The following is a 12,862-nucleotide window of genomic DNA, read 5'->3' on the forward strand; positions in this document are numbered from 1 at the left end:
TTAAAAGCATCAACTTGTTATAGAATGTTCTCAATGTAGAGTGTATAAAATGTTTAGCAGCAACTGAGTACATGTACCACCTAACCAATTTCATAGATATACTTTTCATTTATTTTGAGAAAAGAAAAACATGGACATAAACAAAATTCGATGCAACAAAACATTTTAGAAACTAAACCGTAGCACTGCGTATTTGATAATTTTAAGTTATTAAGTATAAAGATAGATAAAAATAATCAAAAGTGCCATAATAGCAAGATTAATAATTGCATGCATAAGACTATAACATTTGTTACTGTTCGTTTGCCTTGAATTGCACTGCTTGGACTTTGCATTATCATTGTCTGCAACGGAGGTAGTATTGTAACTATATAAAAGAACATATATATATTACATATATATGTATTTTCTCAAAACACTTTCTAGAAAGAAAAATTCAGCTAAATGCTGTTTTAAAAAGTGAATTTACAAATTATTGTAAAATGAGAACTAATGGCAATTCGTTTTTGAATTCAGTAAAACATTTTTATAAGCATAGTTATACTCTGTAAAGCTTGCATGCTTATTAACTACAAAGTAGTTTTATATTTATTTGAATCATATTATATGTATTATCATTTACAAATATTGCTTACCCATTACAATACACAAAAAAGTTAACAAGCATTCCGAGAATATCTATCAGATGTGTTCCCAGTTCTTTTCCTCATGCGTTCGTTTAAAATTGGTTATGAATACTGGACATGATCTCGTTGCGAGCAACGAGTGGGTCTTCCGTTAGATTATGAATGAATAATAGGGTTTAATCAAAATGTTGACATTTGTTACGAGTTACTATATTAACTTCCTTTTAAATTAATTTTTGGACCTACACTGCAAAATTGAGATTTCTGGAAAAAGTAATTTTAAAACTGCAATATCTCTGCAATGCGTTGTTCGATTTTAAAACACTTTTAAATTTTAGTTTTGTATTCAGCACAAAAACGTCTAAAAACATATATGCTTTATAAATTCAAATTTTGGAATCACTTCCTGTGACGACCGGAAGTGACGGACAACCTGCTATTATTAAAATTTAATAAGTTTAAAACACATTCTGATGAAAAAAAATTGTAAATTTTTTATTTTGAAAAATGTTTAAACCTCAAATTTCTAAACATTTTGTTTGAACGGACCAGAAGTGACAGATGATCATGGTTTCATCTGATTGGCACTAAGAATTTAAAAATATATTATTCCTGAAAATGTCAATGTTCTATCTTTAATCATTTAAAGATAAAGGGAGAACATAATCATTTTTAAAAAAAGAAAAACGAACATAACGGCCGACCAGAAGTGAAGTCATCTACAAAAATATAAGTGATAAAAGACCTTCATGTCTTGTATTATTCATGAAAATTTCATAAAAATCCGTTTTAGCATACTGGAGATATTTGAGTTTTAAGAAAAATGTAAAGAAAAAAAAGAATAATAATAATAGTACAAAAATAGAGAAAAAGAAACCCAGCAAAAACAATACAGTCTTCCGTTGGAAACGGAAGACCCTAATGATGATAAAACAATTCATTACTGATAAGCAAGAAGTGAATGCCATTTTGTTGTAATTAATGATAATCATTTTGAAAATCACTAATTTTGTTGAATGTGCAATCTTCCATATAAATGTATTTCATATCTAGCAGCCTTTAGAAACTGCATGCATTTGTTTTATTTTGCGTTAAGAATTGCTTTCAATATGTTCACTTTAGAATTTATATAATATTTTAACCGTAAACAGCCTTGAAATGAAGTTCCAAGAGGTTGATCATACTCTTAGTTACATCGGCTTAAGGTACATATAGCAAAAGTTATGACTCATACACAGGTAATTGACGATATCACTAAAATCAGTGGTGGAGATGTATTAATTTAAGTCAGTACCTCTTTCATTTTCTGTATTCGTAACATTTTCTGTTTCTTCTGTAGCGTTTGTACTCTTGTAGCTAAAGCTAATTGTAGAAACTACATACCAAATAACAAAAAATCAATTTTTATACACATGCACATGTTCATTTTTGGTAAATGAGCTGTCCATTACTTAGCAAAAACTGAAATATGCTTTATAGCTTTTTAAAGTACACAGGACATACTTATTTTATTCTCCTTTTCTTTTCAAACAGAAATAATCATGATAGTGTGATTAAAATCCCAAGAAAAAAATGTGATAATGTACATCTTACAATCAGAAAAAGGACTCTTTTATGAATCATATTTTGCTTTGCTATGGTAAAATAAGCTTGAAATTCAAATTTATTGTACCATCTAGAGATCGGCTACAGCCTTTGGCAAAATTACAGTCTTCTTTTTGACAAACACAATCATGTCATTTGACAGTTATGTCCGTATAATGGAAAAGTGCACTTGGTGTCACAGTTATTTCCTGTATATCCCACTGCAAAGCTAAATGATGAATAAGGTATATTATTTATTCTCCTTTCACGTAAAAAAATATATATATATATATAGAATTTGAATACGATACGATTCACATTACTTACATACGCATTCCTCACTTTCATGGTCCCACTTGTACCCAACACAACATATAGTTACACCATCGATTCTACGGCTACGTTTTGTGTAATTCATTCATTGTCAAAGATAGTCTACCATGTAATTAACATGTTAAACACATTTTACTTACCTCCCACATATGTTGTTAGATAAAGATGGAATAATGATGACAAAGGTAACACAGATACTGTTCAATTTAACTTTAAATATCATTTTATCTGACGCCTTTTTACTGTATAAACATATGTATCAACTCTTATCAATCCAATGTACATAATTATACTGCATCAATGGCTTCCATTAATGTTCCCTTGTTCCTTCTATATACCATTAAATTGTCATTCATATTTACTTATTTACACCAGGAAGTTTAAATGTCAAACTAGTCGAATTTTATATTGTAAAACATAGATCAAATCTAAAAAGAAATATATTTTTGAAAAAAAATATTTATTTTTTTTTAATTGAGATTCATAGTTTCGGTTTTATAAAGTCATCGGGATTGTCCATTTCTATTCATTGAAACTTTATCAAAAACAATGCCAACAGAAAAAAAACATTGGTAAATGATGTGCCACTATCATAATGTTAAAATTGGTCTGCACTATTTAGGTAAATACCGCTCAGTAGCTAAGAATAAAAAGAGATATATAACATTTAATACCGCTGTTGTTAATTTTGTAACTAAGGGATGTGTTTATTGCAGTTCATTTCAAAGTTATAATTGAGGAGTTAAATCTCATTACAAGTATAATGTAAATCAATGTAGAATAATAAAGAATTCCCAGAATATCTGATGTAATTTCCAAATTGTTTATTTTAAATGACATACATCCAAAACTTGTGAATTACATGTATGACTCAAGTAAAAAGTGAAATCGTTTTTTTTTTTCACAAAAACGTCTAGTTGAAAACATGTTTTTTGTTAAAAGAATATAAGTAAATCAAATCAAAAGTTATTTATAGAAAAAAATGATATCCGATATTAAGGGGATTGCTTGAAGTTGCCGATTGAAAGGACATTAAATGTACACTCATAAAAGTGAAGCATTATTTCATAATAAGGTGTTTTTTTTTCTTTCAAATTGCTTAATGTATTTTAATCATAATTGATTTCCGTATGATGGGGCTATAACCTATGTAGTTTACTTGACGTATGCCCATCAGCTCCATTTTTCGATATATACAGTACCGACCAGACCCAACCTATCACAAGACTATACCCCCAACTAAACACCGTTTCTATTTTCTGGGTTTACTTTTGGTTTACTTTTTGAAAATGTGGGTCCACTCGGGGTTTACTTTGGGTTTACTTGGGTTTTACTTTGGATTTACTCGAGAATTACTTTTGGAGTCAACTCTACGCATTGAATTGTGCAGCAGACCTGTATATTATCTTCTCACCCTACTGCCTGTGATTCCTGCCCCTAGTATATTCCGAATACACATGTAGCGTCTGCTTTCAGGGTATACTTCTGATCGGGGTTTACTCTCTGTGTCCACTCTGAGTTTACTTGGAGTTTACTCTGGGTTTACTCTGGGTCCACTCTAGTAAACCCAGAGTAAACCCAGAAAGTAAACCCATGGTTTAGTTGGGGTTTACTCTCTGTAAGGTTGGGTCTGATCGGTAATTTAACAATCACAAAACAAGATATGGAAAAAAACATGTATGTGGCTCTTTGCCACCAACGTGACTTTCATTGTTACATAACATTGTAACACATCGCGTAAAATTATATAAAATGATATTACGTAATACTACAATTGCAATTTAATTGAATTATGTCACAATTCTGCATTTGATCTTTAAATATGAGGTAATTATATTTTATTTCCGAATAGTAATTATTAATCACATATAAATATGAATTTTATTTATCGGTTGCATTGAGAAAATGAAATCGAAAATTGGTTACGTAATATCTTCACATTAATTGTGGTCTGAAAACGCCATGGACTTGATAAAACGTATTAATCAAATTCAGTCCACTTATTTTACTTTTGAAACTACCAGTTGATACTATTATCAATCACAAAATGTTGCCTAACATATAGATTGTGCGCAGAAAAATACCAATACAAGATTTCACGTATTTGTCCCTGGTCGTAATTTTAATTTATGTTGTCTTCTTTTCTTTGGGAATTGACGAGAAGACATATCAATCACAAAATGTTACAAATTTCATTTTTTTATCGTTTTTAATACATTTTTTTATAATATCGGTTGAAGGAATCATTAATGATCATTTTCATTTTTTACTTAATTTTTGTTGGGTAAATGATGTTACCCCTTTCTATGAATCACCATCCTCTACAAATCATAAACTATAACATTATTCATTAAACTTGACAAAATAGTATCAACATGAGTCTTTAAAACCGTGTTATCAAACAATATTGTCCCCTTTGTATTCATGGTATTGCATTGTAAGTCTTAGATTAACAATATTATTTTCTTTATAAAGCTTTCAAATGATTGGACACAAATCAATGTATTATTTGTTTGTAAACATTTACACACGAATAGTACCAAGGCGACTTATCAGCTTAGAGCGTTTTATCAGTCGATGGAAAAACAGATTTAAAAGTGAAATAATGAAAGCCACAGCTGCAAGAACTATAACTGCAGTCATCATTAGAGTAATCTTTGGTTTTGTTGAAGAGTGGTCGCACATTCGGTTGAGTTTTAAGTGTAAATCATTCTTATCTGAAAATATACAAATATTAATGTCTTCAATTTCATTCGTTTGTACTCATTTCCCTCACAGTTACAGTTAGCTCAAGCATATATTTAACAACATACACCATAGCATAACATAGCATTGAAATCTCATAACATACCATTGGAATCTCATTCTATAGCATACAATCTCAGAATCTTATTCATCGTATCACAGCAAAGCATACCATAGCATACAAATGTAGTATACAACATGTTGTTAACTCGGTTTTAAATGTTTTTATTTGAGAGAATAAATGTTCACAATTGCTGATTAGTGGTAAACTTGGGCTTCTTATCATTTTACTTTAAAATAAACGTAACTCATCTGTGCATGGAGGCGCTTTTATTTAAATCTCATAGCATACCATATCATTAGGCCCTTCATTCAATTTCTCATAGGATAGCATGCAAATCTCATAGCATATCATTAAAATCGCATACCATAGCATAGCATGAAGTTGTAAAAAGATATGCATGAAATGGCAGTAGGTGTAGTATTTCTGGTCAAACACATTGTTCATTTTTGAAAACAAAAAAATCTTTAACACATTAACTTATATTACTCTGTCACTAAATGAAAGAGTTTTTTCTGTAGTTTAAGGGTGACAGAATGACAAAAATTAACTGATAATAATGAAAAACCATCTATTGTGTATCATAGAGCTTTGATTGTAGTGTAATTGTTTACTTTTAAAAAAGTATGTGAATGACCTACTTTTTGAGCTAATGTCTAACTATTGTTAAAAATATTCCAGTCAAAATTTCCTCTATTAGTTTTCAAATCCCTGCCTTAATTTATTCAATTTTACTAAAAAATTGATTAATAAAAATACGGAAACAGCTGTGCTCTTAAACTAAATATATTGGTCCTATTTTGCTGGCATAAAATTTATGTGAGGTCAGTGATCAACATTTTGAGATATAGTGTTTTTTTATCGTTCTTAAGCATTTTTCAATATTTTTAATTTGTATCGTGTGTCATACGGTTATCTGAATAAGTGAGATAAAACCAACAGAAAGTATGCAAATTTATGTTGAATAACAAATAAAATCTTAACTTTTATTATTATGGAACTGCATAAAAATTTAAGAGAAAAACAACATCTGAAAAATTTAGTCGAAAATTCCTCTATTTTGCTAAAAGTTCAATTATTTTTAGCTTCAACCCATAGTATAGTAAAAACATCGAATGAGTTATCAATCAGAACTCATTTCAGGTATACTTTTTGTGTTTTAAACAAATTTTACCCATGACATTAAACTTTATTCGAATTTGACAACTAGAACCCGGAGTAAAGAACGTCCTTACAGGAATGTTTCCAAATTCTATCTAAAGTCTCTAGAAAATGTGACTATAACATGGCTTCAAAGACAGTAAGTTTTGCTATTTTTTCCTCTTCAGCCTCGGTCATCATGTCAACGATTACCAAGGCTATCAACTTTTAGTGCATGTTTGGTTTTTTTTCACCTAGATGTGCCCAGGTATGAATTATAAAGAAAATTGGTGACTATGCATGGGCAGACTCTTATGTTAATCATTGCTTCTTACATCAAATTAATATTAAACCGCTGTTTCAAATTGTTCATAGAATAATGTTTTGGAGCTCTAATGTGACCATTTTTGTCAGTAAATTAAGTGATCCAGGGTATATCACTACTACGGTATGTAAACAACAAATGCTAAACTAAAATATAATTATTACAATTTATTAAACAAATACCCCTAACGTAGTCTACTCTAGTCTACAGTGCAACATGTTTCCAGCATATGGAGCAAAGTAAACATTATCTGTCTACTTTAAATACATGTGGACATTTCTTCAAATTAAGAATGGGATCTGCTCAGCATCGTATGCAACAGACCATTTTCCATGAAATATAACATTTTTATAGCACATATATTAACATGATTTCATAATTAAACGTTTGATGAAAGCCGAGTAATCAATGGTCGTATTTAAGGAGTTTACCATCTCTCGAGTACATTCGTCTTCGAATAACATTGCATTTACTACATCGAACTATTCTTAAACGATGACTAGTGTCGTAAGGATTTTATAGTTATATCTAGTAGTCCATTTAAAAGTAATGTTTATATGTCAAATACATAATGGGATATTTTTTTTAAAATACAAATTGTGCTTACAGTTCAATTACCTTTCAGAAGGCTCTTTTCAATTGTTGTTACTCGACTATAGATTCTGTGTTTTGTTCTCTGTGTTGAAGCTTTTACAAAAAATGATACCATTAAAATAAAAAAAAAGGGAAATAAGAGAATGCCGCGTAAATCATTTTGATTTTGTATAAATTACAATGTAGAAGTACGACTGTTTTACAAATGATGGAATTATTTAAAATAATGTATATCCTATGAGAAACATTTTATAGAAATTTCGCTTGGGATGTTATTTATAAATGTAACCTTACGTTTAAAACAACCGAACACATGATCACAGTCTTTAATCTCACAGCTACAAATATGTTGGCAGTCCTGTCCGTAAGTACCTTTTTGACATTGCAGCGTACAGTTTAGTCCAAATAAACCTGTTTCACACCCTTAAACATATATACTGTTTCTTAATACATAGCTAATTCAAAAGTGTAGAATCTTTGTAACACATTCTGAATGCCAATCTTTTTTTTTTATTTGAGAAAGAACAATAAGCGCGGAAAACAACACTTCAAATACTTCAATTTCATATATCAACAGCATATATATGTACTCCATCTTATATTTTTTTTACAAGTATTCAGGGGGTTCGAAAACTTTATAATTTTGTTTCATTACGAAAAAATACTCACTTGTACAGTTCTTTATTATGCGATTCCACTTATATCCAGCGCAACATGTCTCTCCTAATACTCTATTACATATAAAAATAATATAACTGTCTCGAATCTTGTGTGGCTTGCATGTAAAATGTGAATCATATAAATTTTCGAACTCTTAAATAATTACAAAGTTTCATACATACCCATCACATCGTGTATCTTCAAGAAATACAAATTGGCTAATTAGAAAAATAAATAACATGTTGGATACCTTTGCAAAAATAATTTCAGCTAAAGTATTTAAAAAAAGAAATTGAAGATTTTTTAATTATATAAATGCATAACATAATTATATCACAAAATGATGACGCATTAAGTATTGTATTATATAGATTCTATTTTTGGGTCATTAAAACATGCGGTAAATAATAAAATCATATTTAACCTGATTAAGGAAATATTAATAAAACGATTGATATGGTTTTCATAATATTATGACATTTTCCGAAATAGCTAATCTGAATATCAGTTTGAACACTTTGCAGTAGAATCAAGCTGCGTAAAACAATGTCATCAAAATCATGAGCTAGAAATATGCATATGTACTTTAATTATAACTTCTGAAATATAAAATGTTTCTAAACAAAATTGAACAAATGCGTATATTACATATTAGACCTTTTTGAGACATCCTATCGAGCTTTGAGAATAAAAATTCGGCAGCATCTCGTACAAAATAATGTAGACAAAAATTGTCAACAGTATCAGCATCTGTACTTTTTTAAAAAATGGTCACACTGTATATTTTTATATCAGTTTTGAACAATGCAACATTTTTCTTCCACTGGTACATTAGCTAGGTTGATTTAAAATACCAGAATGGCCTTCAGAAGGTAGGCAAAACATATATATTGGAATTTCTGTTTTATTTTGTATATACTAAATCTTTGATATATGTAGTCACATCCAATGTATGTTTTAACCAGTGTGGATACTAAAAAACAGATCAATCTCTATCTATTTAACATTCAAAAACGTTTACACATATTTCCAAACGGTAACGATGCTATCAAAGCTGTTCAGTTGTTATCAGCTGTTGACCAAGTGTCACAAATAGATGTTGCATAAATCAATAAAGTTTTTTTTTGAAAATAAATATTGGAGTGTAGCAATATTATCAAGATTTTCAATGAAACTGTGGACTATTTATCATGGGATTAGTTTAACATATACATGTTTTTTAATCATACAGTTTAAATTGGGTGATTTTGAACATTTATGTTTTCCCAAAAGAACTATGATGATATTCATTTTGTATGAATTAACTTATGAATGCGTTTTCATTTTTGATATGGCTTATTTAACCAATTTCGCTGATAATGCAAGTATATTGATTATCATTTATCAAACTGTCAACACCAAGCTCGTTTAATACTTACAAACAATTAAATAGAAAAAATGTATTTTAAATAGATAGGACAAGATTAGATATTAGTTTGCTAAAACAAATTGTGGGGGACAGTTTAAGCGTATTGTATCGTTTTATGATTTTATGATCATTTTATTCTCCTTCAAAATAGTTACAATATAATTGAAAAGGATTGGTTTAAGTAGTGCGCGATGTTTATTTAAACATTCTTATTTTGATGCATAATAAAACATAGTGTACTATTAAATAAAATAGTAACGTTACTATGCTAATGAATAGTAGCAGGTATATTTCCACACCGAAGTCATTTATTTTATTAGAATGGGAAAAAAAACATTGACTCATATGATTACAACTTTTTGTATTACACCATTTCAAGGCATATGTTTTTATGCAATGAGAACAACATTTTGAAAACAAAATTAAAAGATTGAATTCAGTTGATACACTTCATCATCTCCTAGTCCTTGACGGCGATGGAATTTCCTTAGATAGCTATATATGATCGACAGTAAAACGATAAGAGCCATCGCTGCAAGAGTTGTGTTAGAACCAGGGGTCATCCTAATGGTTTAACAGGTGCATTGTCTTTATTTCGTTTAGTTCTAAATGTATTAACTCTTTGTTTTAAAGCAAGAGACAACATGTTTATTCTTCTACATGCAACATATCGAGAATTCTTTGATACCAGTATTTAATCTAGAGCTGTATTTAATATAAAGTGAATAATATTAAAGACATCAAACAAGAACAATTAATAATCTTTTATTTTATCATTATTATTGGCCTTACCGTTTTTGACGTTCTTGAAACTCGTGTTTATTTTTGATAAGCTATTTTGATTCTTTTCACCTAAATATAAAATATGATAAAATGCTGTAACAAAACTTCAAACTGTCTTCACTGTAAATTTTAGCTTATGTAAACGAGCAATATTTCTAGTAAAAAAAAAAAACCTTCTATATGATGATCTCTACAGCCATTTTTGAAGTGACATTCTTCTTTTGAACAATTACACTCAAAAACGCAATTGGATCCATAGAATGGATAATTACAGGTTTTTTTGCAATCATTTCCATAGAAACCCAAGTCACATTCTACAATAAAAGGGAAGATCAATTTCTTTTTTTTAATTTTCAAAACTTCATAAACTTTCATGTGTTATATATTACTTACTTGTACATTTCTGTTGTAAGCGATCCCACTTTTGTCCATAACGGCAAGAAGATCGTTCGAAACTACACAACAGCAAATGACGATTAAATGCTGACCAGTTACATCAGAGAATGAAAAAAAAACCCCAGGTTTTATCCAAAATACAGTAAGGCAATTGTAAAAAAGTAAGAAGTATTAAATACTTACTGTTCATTATATGCAGCATCAATACAACAGATAATTAAAAAACAAACAATGCACGCAAATAAATCTTCTGTCGCAATTCTCATTTTATCCGAAAATGAATGATCAAGTTTATCAAAGCGTAGATGTGAAATGTAATAGGAAACGAATTTCTCAAATATTTGTAGCATATTTACAAACCTCATGTTTCCTGCTTCCTTTTAAACTGATCTGAGCATTGGCATATAATTTTATATATAGATATCCGTAAATACGCTAAAAATTTATCAAACCAAAACTCGTTAATTGCAAATTTCAAGGGACCATAAAAAAACGTTTTAATAGCCGTAATTCTTTTTACGTTTAAAGCGAAATTCGAAACTCTCCACCCGCATCGTTCATTGTTTTATAACCTTAAGGCATTTTTTTTATCAGTTATATATATATATATATATATCTATATATATATATATATATATATATATATATATATAAAATATATGCTGTATGCAAAATAAAACAGTAACACGGAAATAACCATCTTTATCTATGAGGTGGTACACTGTTACATTCAATTTCTTTCTACTTTTAAGCTCCGGTCCAAATTTCAAAAGCACTTCAAATACACGAGCAAATAATTTTCTGTTTCTGGGTCTAAAAAACATAATATTTCAAGTAAATCAACCGGACTTATTGACACTTATTAAGATCTGTCAATTGTATTTACTATCGTTGGAGTGTTTCAAAACTATAATGGACATAATTAATCATACTTAAAAGGAGCAGCTGACATAAGTTTTGGTACCTCATCCTTTGACAAATACAAATAGTTTACACGTTTGAATGACCATGAGTTGAATTGCTACTTCATCATGAAATGCTCGACTTCCTCTTGATGAGCTTAATAGTTAACAATGATTAGATTCTATTGTAGAATGAATTGCATATAGACTGATCATTCAGATTATTGGACATAGAATCTTTAGATTCGACTCATCAGTCCCGTGATCTTATTTTATCATAAGAAGCACAATTTGCTGTTTGTTTCTTCTAGTTAACCTATCACTACTAGACTTATTTTCCTCTGTACTCACTATTTGTTTATCTCAATGCTCCGAAATAACACATCTGACAACTTAGAGATCAACAAATGTAGAGTCTACACAAATATTAAATTTCGGTCTCACTCTTCATGAAAAGGGTTATATATAGCTACTAGTAAAGGCCCTTTCATACCAAGTTGCGTTCCCACGAGGTGTTCACGGCGTTGTAAAATTCATGGCATCACCGTAGGATAGCAAGGAAAATTCCGAAAAATGTACAATTTTTATTTGAAAACTTTACAAGGGGAAAATCCCGGCGTCTCGCTGGCGATAGAGGCGATCTTACTGAGCTTCCATGGCATGTAACTGCGTTTCCGCAGAGTTCTACTTGGCGGTTGACTGCGCTCTCACCGAGTATCCGCCGAATGCTCGAGACGTGCTAGGAGTTTTTATTTACCTTGCACTGTGTGCTCTGCGCGCTGACTACCTTCACTTTTCGGTAGGTTATTTTGTAAAATTGTATGGGAAACAAACAATAATTTACAACTAGTAAAAAAAAAGATATAAAACTTGATTTTTTTTTATGAAAAGGTACATTGTAATTGAAACGTAACTACTTCTAAAAAAAATTGTGAAGGACTAGGACAAAAATCTTAGGAATCAGGGTTGAGTTTTACAAAAGAATTTTCGACACAGTCGTAAATATGCAAAGTCTCGAAAAATTATCTTAAAAAGAAAACAACATAAAATCATTTGTTTACAAATATTTCAATTTCCATAATTGTAATTTTCAGCCATAAGAATAAATCTTTGATTAGTTTGCTATAAATTAGCATTCATTAAATAGGTCGTATGTCTTTAGATCTTTTATAAACCACAGCCCATTTCTACAAAAAAGATAAGTTATTAGTTGTTAGTAAACACAAAAACGATTTGAAAACATCAGAACTGAATGACATGAATTCCATCAACGTCCTTTGATTGGTTCTGGAATATTTTTAGCAA

The 12,862-nt window shown here is 29.8% G+C and overlaps 1 protein-coding gene across 1 annotated transcript; it reads right to left on the reverse strand.

Annotated features, from left to right (window-relative positions):
• Positions 1-3,537: 3,537 nt before the first annotated feature.
• On the reverse strand, positions 3,538-10,655 carry LOC117683899 (multiple epidermal growth factor-like domains protein 11). The gene is made up of 7 exons (XM_066074111.1): positions 10,433-10,655; positions 10,269-10,328; positions 8,251-8,266; positions 8,078-8,139; positions 7,703-7,831; positions 7,433-7,501; positions 3,538-5,260 (listed from the first exon to the last, which is right to left on the reverse strand). Exons 1-7 carry the CDS (start codon positions 10,632-10,634, stop codon positions 5,067-5,069), a joined length of 732 nt encoding a protein of 243 aa, XP_065930183.1. The 5' UTR covers positions 10,635-10,655; the 3' UTR covers positions 3,538-5,066.
• Positions 10,656-12,862: the final 2,207 nt, after the last annotated feature.

This window comes from Magallana gigas, chromosome 10, assembly GCF_963853765.1.
Source record: "Magallana gigas chromosome 10, xbMagGiga1.1, whole genome shotgun sequence".
Classification (NCBI taxonomy): domain Eukaryota; kingdom Metazoa; phylum Mollusca; class Bivalvia; order Ostreida; family Ostreidae; genus Magallana; species Magallana gigas.

Bases quoted from the DNA above. Each gene is read 5' to 3' on its own strand.
- LOC117683899 (XM_066074111.1), bottom strand. From the start codon at position 10,634: ATGAAAGTTTATGAAGTTTTGAAAATTAAAAAAAAGAAATTGATCTTC. The intron at 10,329-10,432 runs GTTTTTTTTTTT...TTTTATATTTAG, and splicing joins TAGAGATCATCATATAGAAG to GTGAAAAGAATCAAAATAGC. The intron at 5,261-7,432 runs GTAATTGAACTG...GTATATTTTCAG, and splicing joins TGAAAAGAGCCTTCTGAAAG to ATAAGAATGATTTACACTTA.